General features: G+C 34.6%; 1 protein-coding gene across 1 annotated transcript in view; it reads right to left on the minus strand.

Annotated features, from left to right (window-relative positions):
* The window catches only part of LOC129232471 (26S proteasome non-ATPase regulatory subunit 10-like), a 42,918-nt gene that overhangs the window by 11,820 nt on the left and 15,156 nt on the right, over positions 1-15,942 (minus strand). Inside the window, exon 3 of the mRNA XM_054866616.1 lies at positions 2,687-2,772. Coding sequence (XP_054722591.1) covers positions 2,687-2,772 — 86 coding nt within the window. The remainder of the gene's footprint in view (positions 1-2,686; positions 2,773-15,942) is intronic.

Consider the following 15,942-nt stretch of genomic DNA (forward strand, 5'->3'; position numbering starts at 1 on the left):
CCTTTCATATATATTTTTTAAATTTGTGATTGTGTTGTCGCTCTCGCTTTTAGATTTTACATGCATTTTTTTTTATATTAAATGTTGGTAGATGCAATGTAGCAATGTTTTTAGTTATAACTTGAATGAATGTGTGAGTGTCATTAATATTTTTATCTATTGCATACACTAAGTATCGTTTTTTACCTATTATTCGGATTATCCGCGGTTTCGCTTATCCGCGGTTACTGTGCCACCCTATTCTGCGGATAATCGGGAGTTTACTGTACTTAAAAGATGCAAAAGAATTAAAATCTAAAACGCAGGAAGTATTTTTATCGCCCCACGTGTAGAGCACATCGTACCCATTGTTGGTGCACCGGATATCCGGTCGATCCTTTACTATCGGGTATCCCGGCCCAGCCCACATCGGACGGGATATCCAACGGATTTTTGCAGGATATCCGGCATCGATTGGGGGGTTATCGTGTGATCATGTCAGATTATCCGGCATAAAGTGGGGATTCAACAGAAAATTGCCAAAAAATGTTGGATGAAGGTCATGTTTTCTTCATTAATTTCTACTTCTAGAAGTTCAGATGTTAATTTCCATCTTTTAAGACTGTAGGGGAAAGGGCACATGAGCATGGTATGTTTTACTAAGACAACTTCAAGCAAAAAATCTTGAAACATCTTCAAGTAATGGCAGTACTACCTAACTCAGAGGCAGGGGTAGAAGTGATCGACTTGTCACATATAGGACATTTTCCACAAAAAATATAGGACAAATATAGGACACATTATATGAATAGTTTCGCTATGAAAAATAAAATAATACATACATATTATTTATTTATTCTTATCAATGATTTTGTTTAAAAAAAAACCTTCAAAAAAATTATAACTTACACCTGAAATGACTTTCCTGTAGTTGAAAGAATAATTTTTGAAAAAAGTGTACTTTGTAGACAAAAAAAAAAAAAAAAAGAACAAAGTGAAATTTATTGATAATTAACACAGCAACTCACAATTTTTGCAGGGATAGAAATGTCTCAAACATAACTTATATAAATAAATAAAAACCGTCTTTGTATTGACAACTAACAGGAAATAACCAATGCTTTGTAGCACAAACATAGATATTTTGTTCTATAAAATTCCACGAAAAGAAAAGATTGCAAAAAGACTATTATAACATTCCGATCAGAAAATGCACTGAACACGAAAATATACCCGCAAAAACAAAAACAAAACAAAAAAAAAACACGAAAACAAAACCAAAAAAACCACGCTGGAAAACAAAACAAACTGCTGTTGCCAAACGCAAAATTCTAAAACCAACTTCAGAATTCGTTCTCGAAACTCCACCCACTACAGTGACGTCATATTGCTGTGGCCAATGAGAGAAGATGCCTGTTGCAGGATTTAGTGAGTTGTGTTTTTTAATTTGAAATTCGTTTGCACACGTACTTTCGACGAAAAATCCGAAGTCAGATAGTTTGTTTACTGTTGTTTTAAAGAAATAAATTGGATAAAAAACAGGAATATAGGAAATATAGGACATTTTCCAAAAATATAGGAAATATAGGACGATTTTCATACTTTTTTTGAAAATATAGGAAATATAGGATATATAGGACCACTTCGACCCCTGCAGAGGTTCTCAAACTAAGAGCTGCGAAGTGTCCACTGTATGTTAGATGGGTTCACTAAATGTTGACTAACAATACCATCTCCCCATTTTTTGATGTAGCATGGTGAGATTTCGGAAGATTGTGACTCCCTCGCCATCGGTAAACATCACTGGTGATAAAGCGTAATATACGAGCAGTTCTTAATCACCACCCAAAAGTTATTATTACAGAAGACTGATGTAAAAACTACCTCTGAGTTCCTGTGCACCAAACTTGAGGCAACCTGCGAATTTTCAAGGGGATCAGCAAGATTTCAACTTTTCTTGTGGTCAGTATAAGTGATGTTCATAAATTACGATCTTTTATATCTCCTGGGCTTAAAACTCTCATATAAAAGATAATAACACTCTTTGTCAAGACAACCAATGAATAAAAGTTCAATGTTCAACATTTTTCTCTTCTCCCCACCCAACGATCATCATAAAATGATCATGAGGTGGAAAAAACTCGAGTTTAAGATTTGACTTAAGAACACCCTTAAGTATTCAAATGAAAAGCAAAAACGAATTTTATGCAAGACTGGCTTTCGACAGGGAGTGGGGTTGAAACACTAAATAACAATTTGAGTGTGGATTAAGGAAAGTCTTCAAAATATCAAAACCATCTAATGATTAAACTAATTAATCCATTAGAATGTGGCACTAAACCATGATCGGATCAATTTTGTCACACACAAAATTTCATCAAAACGAATCACTCAATCGGGGGTTACACTGTATTTCTGTTAAAAAGAAATAAATAATATTGATTCTATTAATCTAACGTTTACTATTTTTAACATTTTCTAAGAAAATGCGGCTGTTAAATACATTTTACTTGACAAAAAATTCAATTTTTCTATTTTTTCCCAAATTTCCCAAGGATTTTTTTTTTTTTTCTGCTTTACCCACCACCTTTAAATATCCATAACTTTTACATCTCCAAATGTGAAACAACAGGGAAGGAGCTCAAGGCTTCCCTTCTCGTTTTAAATGAATGACAGCACAATGTCCTTTCAACAACAGACAACTTACTTGTGTGTGGGACGTTGTCCTTCGCCATATTCGAATTGACGCTTGGACGTCGATGGCAGCTCACCATTCGCTCCATAGCCACTTCCCTGGGACAGAGGAAACACAGATTTCTTAGAACGGACAGGGCCGACCCTAGCAGGTGTGCAGCGCATCATGTAGTTATTTTAATCAAGCAAAATTCCTCAAGAATTTCTCACAAGATAACTTATAATAAGTCAAATAAATATGCTGAATTTTAAATATTCAATTATCAAAGTAAGTGCCGATTTCCCGACAGCATAACATAGTTTAAGAAAAATATAATGTTAAGGAACATTGTGTTGGTTCATTGTCCATTATTATCTACTCTTTACACACATGCTTCATTTGGTTGTAAAATTTGTGACAGAACCGGCAATCAGGCATGGATACAGGGGAAGGGAGATGAGAGAAATGGCCCCCTCCTGAAGCATGAAAGGGTGCCTTCTAAAAGGAGTACTCAGGGCCCAGGGCTTCCACTAATGTCAACCCTTTAAGCTTTTATAGACCTAAACAATGAAGACATATTTTATATATTACATTTAAAAAAAGCTATACTGATTAAATACTCCCGCAAGCATTTCAAACAACAAATTCTGTTTTCATCAATCACCAATGCGTGGAGGGACAGTGAAAAATTGCAACTCCCCTGAGAGTCAAAAATATATGAATGACGAACTAAAATTTTGTAATTTTCCCCCTTTACAGCATTTTTTTCGAATTAAAATCATGAATGAACTACCCGGTTTCAAATCAGGGCTCTTGCCCGGAGTAGTAAATTTAAACATGGCTCCAAAACGAAGATCCAAAAGAATGCCATGACCTCCTTGAAGAGACTAAAGAAGGATTAAAATTGCATTTTTAGGACTTTAATTTCGGAAAATTTTGCTGTTTGAACCACCAATTTTAAGGACCTAATCAAATCTCTGATTCACTCCCTTCCACTTTAACTTAATCAAACATAGCCTGAAAATGTAGGCTTTAAAATTCAAAATGTGTTTTCAGAGGACGGCCCTTTTTAATGTCATAAAAATTTGCTAAATGATATTTCTTATTTCTTTTTCGAAATTTTTGCCCAATGAATGGTCCCGAAATCCATTCCCAAACATTACTACCAAAGGTGTCTCAATTAGCGTCTTTAGAGAGGACCCTAATCTCACCCCTTCAGTTTGAAATTGACTTCAGTTTCAAAAAACAGTTCGTGAGGGCACACTGAGCCCCCGCCCGCTCTTTGTGCCATCGTTATCAAACAATGCGTAAAATACGATTTTCTAAAAAACTCTGGAGGAGAACTGTCTGGCTTATGTAACTTTTCACAGCGCTAGGGCCGTCGTCGCCGAAGTGAGATGGACAAAAGTCTATAGTTGGGTTTTCAGATATTAATATCAAAAAATATCCGAAAGATCCTCGGAAGCTTCCCAGTTTTGTTAACGTCACCGAAGATTGCATAAAATTGCGCTTTTAGAAATATCCACTTGGGAGCTCCAAAACCTTTCCTTCCCAAAAATAGCTTAAAATGGATTTTAGTTCCAAAAAATATTTCGGTTCGAAATATTTTCACGTTTTCCCTATCGTTTTCAAATATAGCCAAAAAAGGGTTTTTGAAACAATAGTGCCGAGAAATTACCGGAGGAAAGCCGCCAGATCCCCTACCATCACCAGAGACAGCCTACATTTGTGTTTTAAACTTCAATTTCGAAAACTTTCGATATGAGATGATTGAATCTCCCTCCCTCAAGCAACATCAACAAAGATAACCCAAAACTGCTAGTTTAAAACTTCAGTTTCGGAAAATTTTCGGAAAGAGCGCCTATCTTTCCTAAGCTACGGTCACAAAAAATAGCTTCGAATTGATTTCAATTTTGAAAGAATTTTAGGAGAGAACTCCAACATTACTTTTCCCCTGAAGTCTCAAAAAAGTTCCTGAAATTGCGATATTCAACGTCAATTTTGAAAATTTCTCCATGCACCTTGAATATACTCGACTCTTTTCTCCTTGCAACCAAACACAACCAAAGATTACTAAAACTATTTTTCGTACGCCAATTTCGATAATTATCTGGGAGTAATCCCCCTCCTCCGTCCTTTCTCTGATGTCACCGAAGACAAATCATAAAATGCGTTTTTACGACCAGTAAAAATTTTGGTATCTATTACATTCTTGAAAGATATAAATTGTACCTACGGAGTTTCTTACTATAAACTTTTCTTCCTTTTTATGAGTTCATCATTCTTGTTTTTTTTCTTTTTTAAATTAGAACTTGATATAGAATTTTGAAGAAATGTTTATATGGACGTCAAAGATTAGTCAAAATATGCAAATTACTCTAGAGGGGCGGCACATTAGATCTTTGCACACGGGCGGCCGACACCCTAGGATCAGCCCTGAGGATGGACAGCTGATTCCTAACTCGCTCACACATCAAACAACATTTTTTACACTGACTGACTCATGGCGCAATTGCAAAATGTTTCGCCGAATGAGTCGAAACAAACCTGTTTGTCAAACATTGCAAAAACAAGGTTGTTAATGTTAAAACTTAAAATGTGTAATTTTTAAACAGAACAGGACATGTAACAATACCTAAAGTTCCATTAAAGTGAAAAATAATCCCTCAAATAATTTAATTTGCAAATCTAGAGCTTAAATTCGCCACCTTCCGGTGATGTAAGTAATAAGACTAATAGTTAAAACATTGAATAACTTATTTTTCCAAATGTCCCTAAAATTGTGCACCGCAAAGATCAAGAGCTAATGTATTTCGGCCTTGCTGACAGCTGCAGAAAAAAACGATTATTGACCAAAATTGGCGATAGGGCCAAGCCCCCAGTTTTTGAAAGAAACCAGCGCACCAAAGAAGCACGTAAAAAAGGAAGCCATGTACACGCTTTTACGTTTAATTGTCAAAATAAAGACCATAACTTTTTAAAAACAAAAATGATCCTAACAAAACAGACATGTGAACAATTTTTTACTTTCTTTCATAATGGATTAAGGACTTGGCAAATTGCTTTATAGTTTGAGTACTCAATTGTTGTGAAAATAGTTTATTGACAACTAAAACTCACCGGAAGTTTACGATCCGGTATCACAGAAAGTTAAAAATTGTTTTCAAAATGACTCAACGAAAATAGAACAATCAGGCATTCTTGAAGAACTGCTGTGGAACTTGGTACCCGTTAACTCTTTTATCGGCGACACATTCTACCCAGAACCTCATTTTGACTGATCTTGACTCCTTTTTTCATTTTTATGTTCTGTCGGGATATTATTAATGTCTTGAATTTTATCACTTAACTTGTAACCTTTTTCACCCACACACAAAGAAAGGAAGTTATAAGTTTGACATGTCTGTGTATCTGTGTGTCTGTCTGTGGCACTCTAGCGCCTTAACAGATGGACTGAGTTTTAAAAAAAAAAATGTTCGAAAGGAGAGTTGTTCGAGTGTTCTTAGCTAGATTGCATCTTCGGATAACATTAATTGACGAAAATATTAATTAAAAACGTGTAGAAGGATTTTCGCCATTTTTTCAGTGAAAACACGCTTAAAAGTTTAGTACCAAAATAAAAAGAATTTTCTTTTCTATCTTTCGCGCCTGGTAGAATATGTTTGGAACTTCCAGTTTCGATAGAATTTGAATTACAACATTTTTGAAAGCAGATTTTAAATACGGCTAAGCCTTTATTTTGAGATTGGTAACCGAATTCATCATTAGCAGAAGAGAAAAGAAAACGACTCATTTGGGGGGTGTTCTAAATTTTTAAGTTTAGTGACTTGTTATTTTAAATTTTAATTAATAAATTGATTTTTAAAGGTTATTTGAAAATTTTAATTTTAAATAACCTTTTTATTGTGTCATAGTTACACCTGGGATGCTTCTGGAATAGGTGTCGAGGTAACTTGTGAGGAAACAATTGATTTATTAAAATTTGAATAATTCATTTAACAAATTATTCAAATTTTAATAAATTATTTTTTAATGGTTATTTGAACATTTTTAATTTTAAATAACCTTTTTATTGCGTCAGAGTTACACCTGGGATGCTTATGGAATAGGTGTCGAGGTAATTTGTGAGGAAACAATTATTGATTTATTAAAATTTGAATAATTCATTTAACAAACAATTCAAATTTTAATAAATCAATTTTTAAAGGTTATTTGAAGTTTTTCATTTTGAATAACCTTTTTATTGCGTCAGAGTTACACCTGGGATGCTTCTGGAATAGGTGTCGAGGTAATTTGTGAGAAAACAATTTATGATGAAGTTGTTAAATAAGCACTTACCAAAATACTCACTAAAAATTGTTTGTACTTGAACTCTCACTTCTTTTTACGATGGAAGCGAAACTTGGCATTTTTGTACATTTTATGATTTTGATAGGATTACTATTTACAAGTTGAAAAATGAAGTAAAAGCATCAACAGTGTGTTGGTCAATCAAGCTTCCATTTTAAATGAGTAGCAGTTCAAAGGACTAAATCGGGTGTATTGGCATAGAAACATGCAGGTATAGTACAATGACATAGAAGTCTGGGAATGACCTGAAATGCGAAACAGATTGAAAGAGTTGAAAATCGGCACCACACAATTCAGAGAAACAATGATTCCAGTGCAAGGAATGCAATAGGACAGAACTCCTTTATCGTCTGCTCATTCTTTGCGCTCAAGACCGAAAGATGCAGAAAATTCCTGACGTGGAAAGACAGTAGAGATGAGACGGGCTCGGGCTCTAAAACCGAAAATAGGTCTCGGGCTTGGGCTCAAACACACATATTCAATCGCCAATCTCCATACAAATTCAAAGCAAATAAACATTTTCCCACTGTGAGAAAATGAAAGGAGCATTTAAATCAGTTCAATCAATGTCAAATTTACCCCCCTCCCCCCCCAAAAAAAAATTAATTAAAAAAATAAACGCTTATTTGTAATGTTTTTTTTTTGCGATTACTATTGCAATATGTCATACACTAATGCATTTGAAGTGGAGCATTTTAAGAAAATTTAGAAACTTCTGTTAATGAAGAACATTTGACGTAACATTTTTCATTAACAAAGAGATCATGTCAGACTGTAGAAGGCTCAGTTTTTGATACAAGAAAATTTCCTTCGGATTTTGGTCTGAGATAACATCACTCGGGCGGGCTCGGTTACAAATTTTCGGGCTAGGGCTCTCAAATATGAGCCTGAACTCGTCTCTAAAAGACAGTCTCTGAAAATCAGAATGAATTAATTCAAAGTAATTTGCCAAAGGAGCAGGAGCAGGGAAAAAGAGAAGAAGATAATAGGATACAGTTTTTTTGAATAAGTTATAAGAAAAGCAGACACTACACAAGTTAACATAAAAAATGTTCACCAAAGAAGGGCAGGTGTTACAAAAATTCGAAAAACTTCCTCCAGAAATGAGTGTTCATCCTGCAAAGTAAGCTTTTGTAAACTGGACTTTGGTTATGAACAAGGACGGATACAAGGGAGGGGCGATGGGGGTGATCACCCCCTCCCTGAGCCGAGAGACACGAAATTTCTTCATGTATATTTTCAATACTGAAATTTCAAAACCGTAATTTTACATAATCTTCGATGGTGTTAGAAGAAAGGGAGTTCTTTTCAGGATTTTTTCCGGAACTTAAGTCTTTAAAACGCAATCGCAGCACATCTCTTATTACTCTGGGGATAGGGACAGGAGCTTTCTACAGGAATATTTTTGAAATTGAAGTTCCGAAATCTCAATTTTAGACGATAGATGATATTAGGGTTAGGTAAACGAGGGGTTCCATGCATTCCTTCCAAAATTTTTAGAAATTGAAGTTCCAAAGAGCAAAGAGTGAAAAACAATCGCCCCCTCCTTGAACATTTTCTGGATCTGTCCTTGGTTATGAATCACAAATTGCATCAGACTACAAAAAGGTTTTCAAAAATCGCAATCAGTACCTGGAAATCCTCTTTTTGGGAGCCAACATTCGATACCAGGGATCGTAATTTTTCTTTCAATTCCCTGCATTCACGCTGGGCCTGAAAGAGATTTGCTTACAATCAGAACAAAATATGGAACACAGAGCAGAATATATGGCTAAATGCCCATCACTGCTATTAATCACAGAAATTTAAACATTTGAGCTGCGTTCTACGAAAGTATATAAAATAGCTACGTTTAATCCTACTCGTGAACAGGGTTGAATTAAAATAATGACCAACCTTTGAAGATTTATAAACAGCATCAACACCATGGGTCGATACAGATGCAAATTGGGTTTGTTTTGCGGCCCCTTCACAAAATTTCATGCCTCAAAACCAGAGCCGAATTTAGTTCCATGCCACCCAAAAACGATATCAAATACCCTCCCCCCTCATCTAAAAGGAGAAAAATTTCCTTGACTCAAAATCTGGGAGTTTGCTCTTTTTATACAAATTAAAAACTATTTCAGTGTCCAGCTAAAGGTCTAAAATTTACAATTTTCTCCAAAAAGAAAAAAAAAGGTTTTTTACTACTGTCTTTAAAAAAAATTGCTTACAAATTTTACAATCTTTACAAAATTGTTGATTTCCCATCAACATTTGGAAATGAATAACACAAAAATGGTATATTTAAAATTGGTATATTTAAAAAATGTATAACTTAAACTAATATAAATCCATATCTTTGAGAACTATGTGCGACACTTAAGTATTGCAGGTGAGCAAAAATCCCTACTTAATGCTAATTACCTACTTGGCTGTTTGTATTTTTCAGCTTTAGAAATTCTTAAATTTTACGTTACATTTTTAAAACAATATATAGGAAAAAAAATCAATTCTTTGAAGAAAATTTATAAGTTTTAGGCTCAGTGTGAGATACCTAAACGTTTTTTAATTTAAATAAATGTTTTTGTGGTAAAAGTACATTTCCAGTTTCTAAAGAAAGTTTTGTTCTGATTCAGACAATTATACAAGTGCTGGTTCACACTTTCAGATGCAAGTCAGCACGGGCCGCTAATGTTCAAATTATATGAAATTATACTATATTTTTATAATTGTTTTGACGTAAAAGGGAAAATATAAGAAAGAGTGCAACTCGAATCAAAGTTGCCATCTAGTGGCAACTTTGCTATCTACGACATGTGCCTCTATTCCAAATAACACATCCATGTTTTTAAACAGTTATCAATTAAAAATCTTATTTTCTGTTTTTTTTAGTCACATCACCATTTTTCTCAAACAACGAAATATTTTTTTGTCTTTCAATCTAAAGAAAAGTTACTTGTAAGAAAAAACCAAATGTTTATTAAATTTAAAAAGTGTTTCCATATTTTGTGTTTTGGATTATTTTCATGAGTTGCAACATTTTGAACTAAAAATGTTACTCACTAAGCTTATATTTCTTTACACAATGGAAATTCATTTCTGTAATGGGATTATTAGTACTTGAAAAAATCGGGATAATAAAACAAACTGCTGGATAAACAAATACAAATGTGACGACCAGCAACAGGCTCGGGGCCCAGCTAGGCTGGTCCTAGTCAATTAATTAGTCCCCAATGAAGATCAATTGCACTCTTAAAGCTATCCACTCCCTTGCTCATTACCACCTCTTCCGGTAAGCTATTCCAAGTGCCCACGACCCTACTAAAGTAGTAGTTTTTCCTAATTTCCAAGTTAGCCTGAGATTTAAATAGCTTAAAACAATGACCCCTCGTCCTGCTTTCCCCGTAAAAATTTAATCCATTTACATCTTTCATTTTGATGAATTTAAATAACTGAATCATGTCCCCTCTGACTCTACTTTGCTCCAGGCTATACATGTTAAGCCTATTAAGTCTGGTATCATAATCTAAATCTGAAAGTCCCCTTACTACTCTAGTTACCCTTCTTTGAACCCTTTCCAATACAAAAATTTCTTTCTTCAGATAAGGCGACCAAAACTGAACAGCATACTCCAAATAAGGTCTTACTAAACTCCTATATAAAGGCAGAAGAACCTACTTAGATTTGTTTGAAATAGAGCTATTGATAATCCCAAACATTTTGTTGGCTTTGTTACTAGCAATGCTGCACTGTTGACTAAACTTGAAGTCCTGATTTATTAAGATACCCAGATCCACAACATTTTCTGCCCGATTAGTGACTGAACCCCCTGTAAACAATATCTCGTACGCTTATTTCCATAACTAAAGTGTAGCACTTGACATTTCCCGACATTAACTGCATTACCCCATTTATCTGCCCACTTAGTAATATGATCTAAATCCTCTTGAAGCTGTTTTACTTGTTCTTCATTTTCGACAATCCCCATACCTTTTACATCATCAGCAAAACAATTCATGCTTCCAGAAATATTTTCATTGACGTCATTCATAAAGATAATACACAAAAGAGGCCATAAAATATAAGTCCCATTCAAATAAATATATATGCTACACAAAAACCCAGCAGATTTCAGTAGTCGGCTCAACCAGGGTGGGTTTTCCTGGGTTGGCCACCCCGATAAGGATCATGACGTCATTTTACACGATAGCCAATCACCAGTTCTCAAATTTGTTGTGTGGTGTCTAATAAAGTAGTTTGTTTATGTGCAAGACATGTGACCCTCCCTATCATACCCACGATGCTAGAGCAGCATCTCTCAAAGTGTGTTCCGCCAAACCCTTGGGTTCGGACGATGTATAAGAAGGGTTCCGCAGCGAGTTAGCCGTTGCATACATTTATTTTCCACTAGTTTCAAGAAAAATGAAAAACAATCAAAATTAAGAATCTAAAATGTTGCTCCAGACTGAAGTAGTAGTCGTCCCAGTGTTTTGCATTGCCATGCCAGCATATAATCAAGTAAATACCGTCTGACTTGAGGAAAGTTCTTGACAAAGCTTCAGAAGAAGTTTATTTTGTCAACTCTCGTTTTCTCCAGTCAAGATTATTTAGCAAGATTTATGAAGACATAAGTAGGCAACAAAAATCACTAATTTTCCATATGAAATATACAGGGTGTCCAGCAAAGGACTTGATGGTTTCAAGATTAAATATCTCGAAAACCAAGGACGATATTAAAATAAAATAAACTGTACGTTTATTGGGAAACCCATAAAAAATCATATACAGGAATACGGAAATTAGTTTAAAAAACTGCCAACAGGTGGCGCTGCACAATATAATTGCAATAGAAGTCTCCATAAATAGTGCTGTGAAGAGGTTTGTTGTTTCAGCAGTAGTTTAGTCTCTCAGATATGCTTACTTATACGATAGAAAGTATCGTCCAACCTCTTTGCAGCACTATTTATGCAGACTTTTATTGCAATTACAGCGTGCAGTGCCACCTGTTGGAACTTTTTAAAACTAATTTACAAGTTTCTGTATATGATTTTTATGGGTTTCACAATAAACGTACCGTTTATTTTATTCCAATATCGTTCTTTGTTTTCGAGATATTTAATTTTGAAACCAGGGAGTCCTTTGCTGGACACCCTGTATATGCCAGCTATCCAAAACAGAAGTTTTTAAAAGGTTGTATGAACTTCAGATGAAATAAGGTTTTTTAACTGGAGCAAAAGGCATCAATATTTTCAGCTGTTTTCATGTAGCTAATAAATAATATTTTTTTTAGTGAACTGATGAAGTGAAAGTTTTTACTCAAAGGAAAACAGTAGCTACATTTGTTGTGAGAGATAAAAAAACAGCGTCAAAAAGAAAACTGAATTTTTGAGCTCCCTGCCTAAAAAGAAATACAAAGAATGCTTCTCTCTCTTAAAAGGAATTTCTGCCGGAACCAATATCTATGCAGAAAATGCAGCGCAACTACATTTCGAGACATTAAAAACTATTACTGTTTATTTGAGAAACCTATGACACTGTCCGTGCCTGAGTATGAATCATAATTGCATTTCAGAGTTCATCTGCTAGAAACCAATTTTCCGATTCGGTTTCACTCAACAAATTTTATTTTGATGTCAAAAATGAATACTGTTATTGGGTAACAAAGCGGCATTTAAAAACTCCTTCCTTTTATAACAAATTATCAATGCAAAACAAAGCTTTCCAGCCTGTGTGTACCCCCCCCCCCCCCCAAAAAAAAACTAATTTAGTTCTTGGATTCAGCTCTTGATGTAGGTACTCAACCTTCTGACATAGAGCAAAAATTTATAGCTATTATCAGTTTTACAATGAATTAATTTCATTCTTCATATTAATATAATTTGTTGCAGGGACAGTAATAAAACTGCTGCAATAATTTCATAGGAAAATTATTTTTTCATAATAATTCCAATTGAAGATAGTATTTTTTATCCATACTGCCTCATAATTTTTTAAAAGGTTGCTTTCGGTACACAGTTAAATAGTATTAAATACTCCTTCTCTTGATCAATAAGCGCCAAAACCAAAGGCAAATCCACAAATGTCTCAGTTGAGGTCCCCTTGTACTTCAGTTTTTGATTGAATTCTTGTATTATTTTCTGAGACAGAAGTAGTAAAACGCTTGGCGAGAAAATAATTCTGTTGTGTCATTCCTTCGAAATGATTCGTGGCAAAAATTTATCTGCACCTCTCTTATTGAGGTTCATATGTGTACTAATTTTTATGCGAAACCTTGTGTTATTGTTTGACAGATAGCAGTCACGCTAAAAGTGGAAATCGTTCATGTGGGTCAACCTCTGAAGAGATTAGTGCTAAAACCAATCAAAACCTGCTCACATGGAGATGCCCATGTATACCAAGTTTCTTTCAACTTCATGCATTACCTTTTGAGTTAGTTCGCCCTCAATAAATCAGCCAAATACACGCTAAACGCAAACAAACGGACCAACAGTTTCCAAAATGATTAGGTAGGTTCAGCGAAAGGATGGATACAAGGGAGGGGTGACGGGGGCGATCGCCCCCTCCTTGAGGGACATATGGGAACCTTCTTCAGGTATATTTTCGATATTTAAGTTTCAAAAATGACACTTTTACACAAACTTCCATAGGTGCCACTCTAAAAATTGGCCAGGACTGAAAAGCACGTGGCTCCATTTCGCGACACCAAAATGTTAGTGCTTAGTTTGTTTGATGTTTTAGACATATATAATGCTAATTTTTGATGCTGTAACTATATAGTAAAACCAAATTGTAAGATTAAGTAAAAATTAAAACCTAAATAAAAAAACTAACATATCATTGTCCAAGATTTTTAGGAGGTAAAAGCAGAAAAAGAACTTAATAATAAAATACAATAAAAAAACTTACTATTTGCTATGGCAGAAAAAAAGCTTCAGATTTTATAGTTCATGTTACATAAATAGTTCATATTTCATAAAAAAAAATAGTAATTAAAAAAAATTCAGGTATGAGATTCTTGGCTATAAGATGCATTGTGATAAAAACTTTAATAAAATTTTCCAGATTAAGATAAGAATGGTTGAAATCAACAGATTAAGTGACTTATTTAATTATTTTTTTGAAAAAAAAAACAGCTTATCTTTTTAACTTTAGCAGATGGGCCAGTTTTTTGTCCTCAGAAGAATAAGACCTTTTTTGAGTGAGAGATTCAAAAGTAAAGATTTGTTTTGTCTATAAAAATCATTTTGAAGATGGGAAAAAAAAATCCGATGGTCGAAATTTTTGAAAAGACGGAAGTCCGTCCCTTGGACGGAAGTGTGGCAACCATGCAAACTTCGTTGGTGTTAGGAGAAAAGGAGCTCTTTCCCAGAATTCTCACGGAATTGAAGCCTTTAAAACGAAATTGTATCCCATTTCTTATTGCTCTGGAGATTGGGACCAGAATTTTCTCTTGGATTGTTTTCGAAATTGAAGTTCCAAAACCTCAATTTTAGACGATCTTTGATGATGTTAGACATAGGTTCAAGGGCTTCCTCTGAATATTTTTTGAAATAATTGCAACTGTAGGACACCTTTGACTACGCAAAGGTAAGAGAAGGGGGTTCAGTTTACTCCTTAGAAAAGTTTTCGAAATAAAAGTTTCAAAGAGTAAACAGTAAAAAATCGCCCCCTCCTTGAACATTTCCTGGATTTGCCCTTGGTTCAGCGCACCTTAAATCGTAATAATCTGTCAAAATACGAAATTTTTCACGTAATCAGTAGTTTCTTCTATGCAGAAACTTATACAGATTACCTAATAGCGGTGTTCATTTTCAACATCAAACTAAAATCTAAACAAATGATGATCATTTTTCATCTTCATCATTTGACTCCTAGACCTTTAACATTTTATCTTTTACTCACAAACAAAAATGGGGTTCCTTTAAGTAAAAAAAAAAAAAATTACTAAGGATTCCATGGCCTAAAAAGTTTGGGAACTGCTGTGCTAGAGAGTGGAATTAGGAGAAACCTTACCTTGCCGAGAGCCGTTCTCAGTTCCTCTTTCTCGAGCGCAGTCTTCTCGGAGAGTTCTTGCAACTGCTCTCGAAGCTCGGCCTAAAAGAAAGGAGATGGAGTTTAAGGACAGGGAAAACAAATTCGGAACAAAACGCCGAAGATTGATTTTATGCGAATACACCTGCACATTATATGCATTTTTGATTCAGTCAGGAATTTGCTTCTCCAAGGACCACTATTAAACTCACTTTTTAAAAAATCATGATTTTCCAAAAAAAGGTAAAATTAGTGATTTCTTTTTAAATTTTTAAAGAATCATTCAAACACATTTAGACTGCACAAGAATGAATTGACTTAATTGGCAGACAAAATTAAAAATAACAGGAATAAAGTGCTATACTTATATTTTATAATTACTATCAGCTTTAATTTCAATTTTCCAATTCCATTCTCGGAAATAAAATTCCCACATATTTTATTTCGTAAACTGTAAAGCTAGCACATATCACACACCTAGTACAACATCGCCGCATGGGCAAAAATTACTTTTCACGAAAAATCAATTGAAATGTAATGTGCCTTAGCTTAAATTCTTAGTAATGCACTGACACATCTCAAAAATAAGGTTAAAACTTTTGCACTAGGCAGCAAAAATGCACCAGGACATGTATGTAACTCAAAATCGACAAACTTGTGGCGGTGTTGTATTAGGCGTGGGATATATCGTTACAGAAAATTTATTTAAAAAAATTAAAAAAAAAAAAAACTTGAATTTTGACATCTGGTATTCAAATTATGTTTTTCGCGATCACGAGTGTGTGTGTGTGTATGTAGACGTGTGTGTTTATGTGTGTGGGGGGGGGGGGAGTATGTGTGTTTCTGTGTAGGGGGTATGCTGCCGTGCTAAGCACAAAAGTGGTATCTACACTTTTTGTCAAAATTGAGTTATTGTCACGAGGTGG

The sequence above is a fragment of the Uloborus diversus genome, unplaced genomic scaffold (genome assembly GCF_026930045.1).
Source record: "Uloborus diversus isolate 005 unplaced genomic scaffold, Udiv.v.3.1 scaffold_12, whole genome shotgun sequence".
Lineage (NCBI taxonomy): Eukaryota > Metazoa > Arthropoda > Arachnida > Araneae > Uloboridae > Uloborus > Uloborus diversus.